Source organism: Ornithorhynchus anatinus, chromosome 8 (genome assembly GCF_004115215.2).
Source record: "Ornithorhynchus anatinus isolate Pmale09 chromosome 8, mOrnAna1.pri.v4, whole genome shotgun sequence".
Taxonomy (NCBI): domain Eukaryota; kingdom Metazoa; phylum Chordata; class Mammalia; order Monotremata; family Ornithorhynchidae; genus Ornithorhynchus; species Ornithorhynchus anatinus.
Window position 1 is genome coordinate 26,931,767 of NC_041735.1, and position 13,926 is coordinate 26,945,692.

At 45.0% G+C, this 13,926-nt stretch overlaps 1 protein-coding gene across 9 annotated transcripts in view; it reads left to right on the forward strand.

The window, feature by feature from the left end:
* Positions 1-13,926, forward strand: part of PTPRT (protein tyrosine phosphatase receptor type T) — a 900,646-nt gene that overhangs the window by 721,525 nt on the left and 165,195 nt on the right. For all 9 annotated transcript variants that reach the window (XM_029070022.2, XM_029070024.2, XM_029070020.2 and 6 more), the window contains exon 13: positions 8,464-8,500. In XM_029070022.2, the coding sequence (XP_028925855.1) occupies positions 8,464-8,500 (37 nt within the window). The remainder of the gene's footprint in view (positions 1-8,463; positions 8,501-13,926) is intronic.

Genomic DNA, 13,926 nt, shown 5'->3' on the forward strand with positions numbered 1-13,926 from the left:
CAGTTATCCCATGTTCTCTATCTACCTCATTGCTTTTCCTTATCACCTCGATGAAATCAATTGGTGGTTTTTATTGGGTGGTTACTGAACGTTAAACACATGGGAGAGTTGAAGAGAACGGAAGGCGAGCATTTCTTGCCCTCAAGGAGCTCCTAATTGAATGGGGGAACGTTACAATGATTATTCACTAATAGTGAGAGCAGAAGGGCAGACAGGGATATAACGGGGAGCAGAATGAACACGTCAGACTTGGCTATATCTTACTGCTCCTCCTGTCCTGGAATCAGAATTTTGTAGCGTGCCACGGTCACTACACTCTCAGAATGACTCTGTTAATCACCACCTTCTTTGAAAACTGATTTTCATCTGCTGAGGGACGGAAATAGAAACATTGGCCAATTCCCTTTTCTGGACTAGAAAATGCACTACTACAAACTGAATTTCAGAACAAGTATTTGCTATTTTTGAAGTAGGAAGTTTTAATTATTAGATCATCACTATCAACACCATCAACAGTAGTTATTGAGCATCTCCTGTCTGCAGAGCACTGCACTAGACCCTTGGGGTAGATACAGAATATATATAGCAGGATTCCAGTCCCCGAGAAGCTTACGTTCTCACTGGGAAGACAAGCCGACACGAACCGATGAACGATAGCTTAAAAAGTACGAGAGTTGTTATGACTACAAGTAGATAAACACGGTAGTGAAACACAGAGAAAGTGAGTTAGGGATCACGACAGCAGAGAAAGGCCAGAGTGGAGCAGGGAGACAGATGGACGATAGTTATGGTGAGAAGTAAAGTTCATCAATTCAGATTCAGAAATATCTAAAAAAAAAAAGATTGTTTTCTCTTCCTTTCTCTCTCACCCTAAAAGTAAATCTAGTGCACCTAGAGTGACAGATTTAGCAGATTTAGATTTAGGAGGTATTCTCATGGGAGAGTCTCATCATTATCTTCTTCCTATGCCCACGACTTGAAAATAGAACAAAGAATCATGCTGGAAACAGGAGACAGTGGTCCATCTTGCTCTTTTTTTTTTTTTTTCATCCTCCCAGTCTAGTTTGACATGTGCTGGCTGGGGCACCTTTAGTGTGGGAGAGGGGACAGAGCAGCTGGCTAAGCGGTGGTCTTCCTGCCAACATAGAAATGAGATTTCCCACTTGGGAAAGCAGCAGTCTTTCTATGGTCTCTGCGTTGGAGCTGTAGCCCCCTGTATTGATTGGGTTTTTGTACGGAATGAAGAGGCGGCATTGATAATGGGTAGAACGTTTGGCTGAGATTTAGATTCTGATCCCGACGGCACCACTCGTTTGCCGAATGACCTTGAATAGTGATTTCATCAGTTGATGCCTCAATTTCCTAAACCTTATAATGGGAGACTATAATATCTCCCTTCTCTCTTCCGACCTCATTGAGCTATTATAAAAATACGTTATATAATGCCACTACCTTTAATCTACCTTTGAAAATGGAATTTTGTAAAACAAAAATGATTTCTGGAGCCGCCCCCATCTTTGGATCTAGTCCACCAAAATGGATGGAAAAAATAGGAGGTAAAACCCAGTGGGAGAATAACAAAAGAGGCAGATTGCTGGTTGCAGTTTAGCTCTCTAGTTTAAGCGTGTGTAGATCCTGCCCTGTGAAACCTTGTCCCTCATTTCCTGTCAGTGAATGGTTATTTTTGAAAAGTCAAGGAGTTCCTCCCACTTTTCTCATCATTTCTCGTTGCCACTGGGTTGGATTTAGGCTCTTGTTCCTCAATTTCAGTATCAACAAACAAATAAGTACCAATCCTACACAGAGCATCTTTCCAGGTCTGTGCATCTAATATGTTTTTTCTGAATACGTTTTGGGTTTAGAGGAAACAAAGAGTATCACTTGAGAATGGTTGTGAAGGAATTATCAACTGCAGTGCTACCAAGGGTCACTGGTTTAAACATAAATTTAAAAAAAATCTCTAGAAGAAATTGATCTGTCAACTACTTAATTTGCACAGAGTTGCTGGGATTCTGGTATTTTCTCTAGGCACGATGCACATTGGATAATGTCCCCTACCTCATAGGCTGCACTCTGACCCCCAAATTAATTTCTGTACTCAGAGAAGTACAGTGGAAGTGGGAGATGTAAAGAGGAGTGTGATATGAAAGAGTCGAGAAGTAAATCTGTCCGTCACACGTTGTCCTGGTCAGACCCTTATTGGAGTGGAGTGTGTTGGATTGTGTCTGCCTTTCGGGAGGAATGGAGAGAAACACGTTTCAAAGGATGAGAAAACAAGTCCTGGGAGGAAAGGTTAGAGTGAAGGAAGGAGTTACCCAGGCTAAAGAAAATGGCTATGGAGTGCTCTGAAACCTGCATAACGGGGTTCTCTAGGAAAAATGGAGATTAAGCCATGTTCCATCAACAGTCTGAGGACAGGATCAGAGGACATGGGCTTCAGTTACACCAGGAGAGATTTCGATTGGACAGAAGAAGCGTCTGACCATCCCAGTGGTGAAATACTGGAATAATTGACTATGGAATTACTTTCCATCCAGATCTTTTTTAAAATAGGCATCCACCTGCCCTAGATGATTTACCCATTCTTACTCAGAAGAAGGTGGCTGGACAGAATGACCTCGCAAAGTCCCTTCCATCTTTATTATGCTGCTATTTATTCAGTCAGTCTGTCAGTCGTATTTATTGAGCACTTACTTTGTGCAGAGCACTGTGCTAAGCACTTGAGAGTACTATACAACACTGAGATACATTCCCTGCCCACAGCGAACTTCCAGTCTAGAGGGGGAGGCACACATTAAAATAAATAAATTACAAATATGTACATAAACGCCATGGGGCTAGAAGGGGGCGTTAGTTCTTACTGAACTAAGAAGCTGAAGAGTAGCCATCAAAGAACAGAAGTTCTCTGCACGTACAGTTGGGAAATTACCCAGGGAAATGGGAGGGAGGCCATCAAGTGAGGGTAAGCCTCCTAGCTAGTCATCCGATGCATTCTTCCCCTCTATTCCCTCACACTTAGTTTGCAATGCTATTCATCCACACTAATGAGATGGAGACACTGCCTAATACGTGGTCTCATTTCAGTCCTTCCTCTCACTCACCATCAGCTAGGGCCATCTCCTGCCCAATTCGGCAGAAGTACAGGAAGCTGCCATAGAGATGACAGATTGGCTGCCAGTTTGCTCCCCCCACTCAGTCGCACCTCAGCGGCATGAGGCATCATTTCCTCTGAACGATGTGTCCCATTCCCCCCGTTCAGATACACTTAGGAATGGGTTTACATTATTCTGTAGCTTTTCCACAGCCCAGTCTTCCCATCCACCGCAGGGGAGATTTGGACACACTTTGATGCCTGGATTAATAAATTCATGGGTTTTGTTCTCCTCTCCCCACACTTCTTCCTTCATTTTCAGTCTTCTACCCTCCTCAACGAGGATCAGTATCCAGGGCTCTGGCAATTCCCTCTCCCTCATGGGTGCAGAGAACTGTACTCAACCCTTGGGAGAGTACGATATAACAATAAGCAGACACATTCCCTGCCCAAAACGAGCTTACAGTCTAGAAAGGGAGACAGACTTGGATATAAATAAATGAATTACAGATTATGTACGCAAGTGTCGTGGGGCTGGGGGAGCGGTGAATAAAGGGAGCGAGTCAGGGTGATGCAGAAGGGACTGGGAGAAGAGGAGAGGAGGATTTTGTCAGGGAAGGCCTCTTGGAGATGTGCCTTCTAAACTGTCAGCTCACAGGCAGGGAACGTGCCTGCCAACTCTGTTGTGTTGTACTTTTCCAAGTGTTTAGTACAATCCTCTGTACACAGTAAGCATTCAATATCACTGATTGCGAATTAATAAAAGGTAAGAGCAGCTCCCAAGCTACTTCCAAAGAGGCTGAAGCAGGGGAGAGGACAGAGGAATGGATATCCTGGACCCCTTTCAGATCTGAGTACTCTCTGCTCCATCAAATACTCCATTCCTCATTACATCAAGCAGAAACTCCCAACCTTGGGCTTTAAGGCTCTCAATTAACTTTTCTCTCTCCTCTTTCAGTCTCTTCTCCCAGATAAACCCCAGTTTCCACTCTTCAATCCTCTTAGGTTACTCTCTTTACTGTGCCTTGTTATATTTCCTCCCTGCTGTTCTCAGGCTCATGCCTCTCCCCCTCCCTGGAATTTCCTCCCACTACAAATCCAACAGACCACAGGGATCCCCATTTTTAAAATCCTCCTCTAATCCTATCCCTTCCAGGAGATCTTCCCCAATACATTTCTAATCTCCCAGTGCTGTATCCCTCTGTACCAGCTCAGCACTTCTGGGTCAGATGCACACTTGTGTACACGTAACCTCCTTAGCAGTTGTGTGCCTATCTTACGTACCCTCCTATTTACGAACTAATTCCTGGGCATTTTCTCTTATTTGTCTTCATTCTCTCTGAAAAATGTTTTAGTATCGATCTCCCCCACTTGACTGTAAACTCCTCACGCTAAGGGATCATGTCTGCTAGCCATGTTAAGTTTAGTACAGAGCACTGTCCAAATCGCTGCCATTTGTCTGCTGCGTGACCTTGGACAAGTCACTTAACCTCTCTGTGTCTTAGTTTTCTCATCTGTGAAATGAGAATTAAGACCGTAGAGCGCTATGTGGGTTATTAACAGTGTCCAGACTGATTACCCAGTGCTTAGTACAGTGTCTGGCACATAGTAAGTGCTCAACAAATAACATGAAAACCCCTCAATAATACCGATGGATTGATTGATAGTAGCCTCTGAGAGTATAAGGAACTGAAGAGCAGATAACTGCGGGAGGGACACCCAGTCCATATTTTGCCCTTTTCATTCATTCAATAGTATTTATTGAGCGCTTACTATGTGCAGAGCGCTGTACGAAGCACTTGGAATGAACGAGTCGGCAACAGATAGAGACGGTCCCTGCCGTCTGACGGGCTCACGGTCCGATCGGGGGAGACGGACGGACGAGAACGATGGCGATGAATAGAGTCGAGGGGAAGAACGTCTCGTAAAAACCGATGGCGACTAAATAGAATCGAGGCCATGTACATTTCATTAACAAAATAAATAGGGTAATGAAAATATATACAGTCGAGCGGACGAGTACGGTGCCGAGGGGATGGGAAGGGAGAGGGGGAGGAGCGGAGGGAGATGGGGGGAAAAGAGGGTTAAGCGGCGGAGAGGTGAAGGGGGGGCGGTGGTAGAGGGAGTAGAGGGAGAAGGGGAGCTCAGTCTGGGAAGGCCTCTTGGAGGAGGTGAGTTTTAAGTAGGCCCTTCTTCCTCAACTGTGAGAATGTTCTCCTTTCAGAGCTGATCAGCAATGGGGTGCCGGGGGAGGGGAGTTGATACTGATCATTTCTGCAATTTAATATACCTGTGTTTTATTATATCCATAATTTCTAAATGTTAATATCCGCCTCCCCATCTAGACTGTAAGATCAGTGTGGGCAGGGAATGTCTCTACCGACTCGGTTGTATTGTACTCTTCCAAGCACTTAGCACAGGGTTTTGCACACAGTAAGCGCTCAATAAATATCATTGATTGATTGATCCTCACCAAAAGGATACAAATGGATCCTCTTGGCTTCCATCACTGACCATCCAGTGACCCCACGTGAGTCTCCTCTCACACTGAGTGTAAGCAAGGTGTGTGTTCCAGATCACATATGTGCCAGACCACTGCTGGTTAAAATAGTGCTCTGGTTGAGCGAGACCTCTCTTCTCTTCTGTGCCTGTGAGGGAATGTCTTCTAAACCAGCAGACCTAGAGAAATTCCACTTGTTCAGTGCAGTGCAGTAGAACATCTCTTCTTCCTAACCTGAAGCTTCGCCCGACTGGGAGGCTTACAGTCTTAAGCACCGTTTTAAAAATGAGGTGAGACACAGAGAAGTGAAGTGACTTCCCCAAGGTCGCACAGCAGTCAAGTGGCCGATCTGGGATTCAAACCCAGGTGCTTCTGACTCCAGGCTCGTGCTCTATGCGTGGATTGGGAGGAGTAGGTCACTTTCCAGCAAAGGTTATACTCTCCAGGTGCCCAGATGAAGCCCTGTCGATGCTTTCCGGATTTTTCCTGTCCGAGGCAATCAGTGTAAACTCGCCCTCCAAGCTGTAAGCTCATCGTGGGAAGGGAATGTGTTCATTGTTGCATTGTACTCTCCCCAGCACTTGGTACAGTGCTCTGCACACAGTAAGAGCTCAATAAATACCACTGAATGAATAGAATAAATGAATGAATAGTGACGGCCCTGCTCTCTGCGTTTACATGGGCATGAGTAGGGGTGGAGAGGGGCTGAGGGATGACCAGATGAAGCCACGACCCTTTCCTTTTTTTGAACCTTATGCATAATGGGCCTCAGGACCCTTACTTAGCCTTGCCTCCCCGCGTCCCAGTTTGGGGCTGGATCGCCCAGCTCCCGTAGTCCCTGCTCTTCCCTGAATGAATCTTGGAAAAGACGAGAGCGAATCTTCACCTAATCTATTTATTTTTCAGTAGTAAGTGCTCGTGCGCAACCGGGCAGAAAAGAGACCAGAAACGATCCTTGCTCATTTCCTTCTGAGAAGACCAAAGACTCTGAGCTTTGCTTAGTGGTTAACGGTTCTAGTCTCCCTAATCACTCACGGAACTGAAATCTTCTAAAATGGGTGTACGATTATGACGACGATTATTCAACATTTAATTGAGCGTCAATAGTGAGCTAGGTACCCGTAGGCCCTATTCCTACCCAGTGGGCTAACTATCTAAATTAGACAGAGAAAGGCAGGTGCTTATAATAGATGTTTGTATTACTTATCCTCACACTAGAGTGGTACGTTAAAGCCCCTCTGTAATCTCGGCGCACAATTCTGCTGTGACAGTTCGTGCTTCAACTAATGAATAACTGTGCTAATAACAATTAGAATAATAAATTGGCCTTTTATTACATCATTCATCGGAGGATTTCGGAACACTTTGCAAACATCAATTAGCGATTAAGACCCAGCGCATTCCTGTCAGGGAATGCTCTCTCATTAAGCACACTGTGCAGTGGGAGGTACAGAAATTAAGAGATTTTTCAAGGCTCTGGAGGAGCCAGGATTGTGAACTTGAAGGTCTTACTCCCCGGTCGCTTCTAGAAAGTGGGGAATGGGGAATCAGAAAGCTGTTGTCGGCTGTCTCTGAATTTCTGCCATCGAGGAAAGACCTTGGAAATCTGTTCAGCAGACCAGGTTTTCCTTGTTGAATAATCGATCGCACTGGTAGAATTCCAGCAATACTGTCTTTAATAGTCCTGGTCGTCTTTATTAACTATAGTAACCGAAGCATGCAGATGCAAACACAACCAACACACTGGGTCCTGTCTACTTAGATTAATTTGAGTCGGACATCAGCACAAGCTCAGATGAAATCAGTTCTGGTGCCATTTATTCCCTTTCCTTTAACTATTGCCGGTCCTCTTTTTTAGATGGGAACTGAATTGCTACTGCTTCCACAGCATTTTACAGTTAGTTAGAGATTGCAATGCCGATTTTGTACTGTCGCCTGCAGAAAAGCATTCTTCACTCACTGTTCCCAAATGATGAACCTGCCATGTTAAATGGCTCTAATAATTTTGGACAGAAAAGCGACTCAGCACAAACGCCAGGGTAGCTTGGTATTCCGACCGCTTCGAACAGCACTGGCTTCCAGATTTCTTGAGCTCCATTTACAAGTCAAAATAGAATATATATATATTTTTTTTTATCACAATCTGCTCAGCCTGGTTCCTGGAAATAAAGCTGTGCTCTATCAGCCTCCATATCAGTGCGAGCAATAAAGATTCTGAAATCTGACCTTAGCCGACCAACCCAGTTGATGATACACATGATGAAATTTGAAGGCCGCCTGCTCTAATGAAACCGTATTACCGCTGCAGTGTTAGCCGTGGGATGAGTGAATGGAAGAGCTAAGCAGATATGGCTATATGGATGATGGCGTTGATAGAGTGGGTCACTTCATCAGAGTTCATGCCATTCTTATGATGTGCCTAGCATATAAGGGGCAGGAAAGAAGGCCTATCCCACAGTATCCCAAATGAATCCATGTCGATGGTATTTATCGAGCATTTTACCGTGTGCGATCTATAACAAGCTGGCAACCAGCTGTGGAACGGACTTCAGTCATCTTCAAAATGACTCCCAACCATCTCTTAAGGCTTGTGGCCAAGTTCTCAAAGGAGCCAGTCGTTCCCCCGACTGGGGAATATACCTGTTTTGGTATGAAATGGAGCAATGTTGGAAAAGGTCAGAATAATTTGGCCCTCGGGAGGGCGAGGTAGGTTGGGGAAGTAGATTTCTGTGTTTACACACTGTTTTTCAGGATGCAGGAAAGGGGAGATACTATACTATATATACTATATGCTATGCTATTAATCAGACTAGAATAGAACCAACTTATCCATCCAATAATTAACCAGAACATTTATTGCTTTTGTTGACAGGAGACCAAAATCAACTGCGTCCGACTGGCAACGAAAGGTATGTTGGAATGTCTTCCTTCCTGTCATTGAAGAACGGTGACTAGTAGAGGAAAAAGTGATATTAGTGACAGAGTTTAATTTTCATTGCGGTCCTCGGTCATGGGCCGTGTTTTACTCCACCTTGGTTTATCCGTGCCGTGCTGACCAATGCCGAAGGACAGACATACCTTATTTTCAGTGGCATGATTTGTATTTAAACTGCCCAGAAAAAGAGATCAGAACAAAGAAGCAGCGTGGCCTAGTGGAAGGAGCATGGGCCTGGGAATCAGAGGACCCGGGTTCTAATTCGAACTCCGCCACTTGCCTGCTGGGTGGCCTTGGGCAAGTCAATTCACTTGTCTTTGCCTCAGTTTCCTCAACGGTAAAATGGGGATGCATTACCTACCTGCTCTCCTTCCTATTTAGTCTGTGAGCCTGACGTGGAACGTAGACCCTATCAGACTGATTAACTTGTATTTACCCCAGAGTTTAGAACAAGTGCTTGACACATAGTAAGCACTTAAGAAATATTAGTAAAAAGGCATGGGTCACCTCTAGCCGAGAGTTGTCCTTTATCTGCAGTAAATTATTGTAGCTCTTGAGAAAATCTGATGATGATAAAAGACGTTTTTACCATATAATGAGGGAATGCAGGACTCGTAACTTTATCCTTTCCAGGAAAGACTCATAATGGTACGCAAATAATATTGACACAGATTATACGACTTCCCGTGAGAAACATAACGTCCACCATAAAAGAAAAAACACTCAGAGGTGCGGTTGAATTTTGGGCGTCCACTTTACGCAAGACAAAGCAATAATACTCTGGGAAAGTAAAATGGCCTTAGTGCACATGCCAATCCGCTCTGCAGTCTGATGAAATTATAAGGGTTTAGGGAACATCTGCCAAAAGCTTGTAGGGTAATGTATGATGAGGCATACTCACCCTACATTTCATCAACAGGACGGCTCTCTAATTTTTCTCACTCTTGCTATCATTTCACTTCCCATGTGATTATCCTCTCTTCCCCGTTTTCTTATCTGGATTAGCTGTTCACCCACTTATCCAACCAGACTGTTTTTTTCCTTTTACAAATATCACTTCTTTGGTTTTTGATTCCCCTCATTTTTGGACTCCTTCCACATTCTCGTCTGTTGATTCTCCTTATCCTCTGAGATTCCACTGATTTTGACACCGCAGCAACACATCTGATTCTAGAATAGAAAACTGTACTAGGAATTCATATTGGGATGATTTCTCCTTCAGTACAGTTCCTAACACATTGTGGATATCCGGGAAATATGTGGATAGAACATGGGGCTGGGGGTTAGAAGCACCTGGTTCTAATACTCTCAGCTTCCTTCGACACTGTCGACCAGCCCCTTCTGGAGACTTTATCCAACCCCAGCTTGACTGGAGTTTTCCTCTCCTGCTTCTCCTATCTTTCTGGTGCTCCTTCTCAGTCTCTTTCGCAGTTTCCTCCACTGCCTCCCGCCCCATAACTGTGGGTGTCCCTCAAGGTTCAGTTGTGGATTCCCTTCTACTCTCCATCTACACACACTCCATTGGAGACCTCATTCACTTCCATGGCTTCAATTATCACCTCTATAATAATAATAATAATAATGTTGGTATTTGTTAAGCGCTTACTATGTGCAGAGCACTGTTCTAAGCGCTGGGGTAGACACAGGGGAATCGAGTTGTCCCACATGGGGCTCACAGTCTCAATCCCCATTTTACAGATGAGGAAACTGCGGCACAGAGAAGTGAAGTGACTTTCCCACAGTCACACAGCTGACAAGTGGCCGAGCCGGGATTCGAACCCATGACCTCTGACTCCAAAGCCCGGGCTCTTTCCACTGAGCCACGCTGCTTCTCTATGCAGATGGTTCCCAAATCTACATCTCCAGGCCTGATCTCTCTCCCTCTCTGGAGCCTCACATTTCCTCCTGCCTTCAAGACATCTCTGCCTGGATGTCCTGATGTCACCTCACACCGAATATGTCCAAAACAGAACTTCTTATCTTCCTACCCAAACCCTGTCGTCCTCCTGACTTTCCCATCACTTTAGACAGCACCACCATCGCTCCTGTCTCACGAGCCCTTTACCTTGACGTTAGCCTATATTTATCTTTCTCATTCAACCCACATATTCAGTGTCACCAAATCCTGTCAGTTCAACCTTCACGGCATCCCTTAAACCCTCACTTTTCCTCTTCATCCAAACCGCTCCCATGCTAATCCAAGTCTTCCTTGATCACTCTATCAGCATCCTTCCTGATCTCCCTCCCTCCTGTCTCTCCCCTCTCCGGGAGATACTTCACTTCCCCCCCACAGATCATTTTTCTACAGAAATGTTCAGGCCATGTTTCCCCGACTCCTCGTGAACCTCCAGTGGTTGCCCATCTACCTCCGCTTCAAATAGTAACTCCTTACCATTGGTTTTAAGATGCTCAGTCACCTTGCCCCCTCCTAGATCTCATTTATCTTGCCACTTCCAGCTGTTCACTTTCCAACGGTTTCTATCCTCACTGTTTACAAACGTGCTCCCCTATCCTAAAAAAAAACCCTCTCTTGACCCCCTGGGTCCTTCCAGCTATTGCTCTATCTCCCTCCTATCATTTCTCTCCAATCCTATTGAGACAGTTGTTTATATCCTCTGCCTCCACTTCTTTCCTGCAATTCTCGCCTAGGTCACCTCCAATCTGACGTCCACCCGCTTCACTCCACAGAAACAGTCCTTCTTTTCACCAAATATGATGGCCTCTATTCCATCCTAATCCTCCTAGACTACTCAGCCACCTTGGGAACCGAAGGCCACCCCCTTCTCCTTCGAAACCTTATCCAACCTTGGCTTCACTGACGCTGTCCTTTCTTGGTTCTCCTCCTAGCTCTGTGACCGCTCCTTCTCGGTCTCTGTTGTTGGCTCCTCTTCTGCCTCCCACCATCTCATAGTAGAGTTCCTTCAAGTCTCAGTTCTAGGTCCTCTTCTATTTTCCATCTACACCCAGTCCCTTGGAGAACTCATTCACTCCAATGGCTTCGATTACCATCTCTCTGCACATGATTCCCAAATCTTCATCTCTTGCCCTGACCTCTGTCTTTCCTTGGAATCTCACAACTCCTCCCGCCTTCAAGATATCTCCGCTGGATGTCCTGCCAACACCTCAAGTTAAACATATCCAAAATGGAACTTCTTATTCTCCTACCCAAATCCTGTCCTCCCCCTGTCTTTCCCATCGCTGTAGATGACACCACTATCCACCCTATCTCCAAGCCCCTAACCTTGGCATTGTTCTCGACTCATCTCTCTTGTTCCACCCACATATTCATTGTCACCAAATCCTATCACTCTTATTTTGTGGTATTTGTTAAGCGCTTTCTATGTACCAGGCACTGTACTAAGCGCTAGGGGAGATACAAGCAAATAGGGTTGGACACAATCCCTGTCCCACCTGGGGCTCCCAGTCTCAATTCCCATTTTACAGATGAGGTAACTGAGGCACGGAGAAATGAAGTGACTTACCCAAGGTCACACACCAGAAAAGTGGTGGAGTCAGGATTAGATCCCAGGCCCTCTGACCCCCAGATCCATGCTGAATCCACTACACCAAGCTGTTTGTTGCGCAGTTCTATCTGCACAACATTGCTAAGAGCCACTCTTTTCTCTCCATCCAAGCTACTACCAGGCTGATCCAGGCACCTATCCTATCCCTTTCACTACCGCATCTGGCTCCTCGCTGACCTCCGGGCCTCCTGTGTCTCCCCACTCCACTTCATACTTCGCTTTGCTTCACAGAGATCATTTGTCAACAAAAATATACAGCCCATGTCTCCCTACTCCACTAGATTCCCCAGTGACCATCCATCCACTTCCACATCAAACAGAAACTCCTTACCATTGTCTTTAAAGCAGTCACACAGCTCATCCTATCCTACCTCCCATCCTACCTCACCTGACTGATCTCCTACTAACTCCCAGTCTGCAAGCTCCACTCCTCTAGTGCCAGTTTACTCACTGTGACCTGATCTTGTCTATGTCACCACCGCCTCCTCTCCCATGTCCTCCCCCTCGCCTGGAACTCCCTACCCTCCATATATGCCAGACCACCACTCTCTCCACCTTCAAAGCATTATTAAGGTCACATCTCCTCCAAGGGGTCTTCCCCAATTAAGCTATCATTTCCCAGGCTTCCTCTCCCTTCTGCATTGCTTATGCGCGTGGATCGCTGATCTTTGGCCATTTGATATTCACCCCACTCAAACCCACAGCACCCATGTATGTATCTTTAAAATATATGTTATAAATCATTTATCATATAAATGTCTGCCTCCCCCTTTAGACCGTAAGCTTCTTATAGGCACGGAGTGTATCTTCTAATTCTGTTGTATGTCCTCTCCCAAGGGCTTAGTACAATGCTCTGCACATAGTAACCTCTCAATGAATATCAATGATGGATTGATTGATTGGTGCACATTTTATGTTAGATCAGAACAGCCAGTTCAATGAGGTGCTAGGCTCCAGCTAGAGCAAATTCATTCCAGCTCCTTAAAGCGGTATGGCGGAACTGTGAGATAGCATTATTGGTGCGGCACCCTTCTTCTGAGACACAGTTAGTATTTCTGAAGTCACGTGGGAATCCCCAACATAATAGGAGGACAAAGAGAATTTTACCCGCCACACTCGTGTGGGTTAAAGAACCATCCCCATCTCAAAATGACCCCATCCTCGGAGTCAGACTGAAGAAGCCTGGCCACGTGAAAATACACAGTTATGCTACTTGCACCTGTTTATCCAAAGTGTGTGTGTGTATGTTTTTTAATGATATTAAGAGGCAAGAGCTTTTGGAAGACTTTAAAAATTAAGCTTTCTTCTTCGATGTGTGGATCCCCAGTACCCCGTGTTCTCTTTTCTCCTCACAAAACATATCTGGCCTCGATCATGTTCGTAATATCAAAACTGTCATCCAAGTCCCGATGATAGAATGTGTATTACAAGAGCAAGAGGCAAAAAAGAGCCACAGCTGGGTTCCTAGCTCCTATATTGAGTTTGCAATCTTGACAGTTGGAAAAATCATCTTTGATTTGATTTGTAAACTGAGCAAAGTCTTTGAGAGAACCACAGGAGGTCAGTTTTCAAGTTGCTTTGTTGACTACAACTACTCTTTCATCTGGCAAATACTATCACTAGTTCTCCCATTAAAAGAGCCCCCCTTCGAAGAGCTGAATGCCAGATTCAAGGATAATTAAGCAATAAGATGTGCCAGCAGAGTGACATCGGAAATTATCATATCGTTGGGTGGTGTGGAGAACTTAAAGCCGAAATGAAATTATCTCAATCCCTCAAGACGTGCTCTGGACGGTTCCATTTGCATGGTGCAAAGAAGGAATGAGAATTTTCCTTTTTAACTGTAGTTCGTTAGGTTTTTTTTTTAATAAATGGA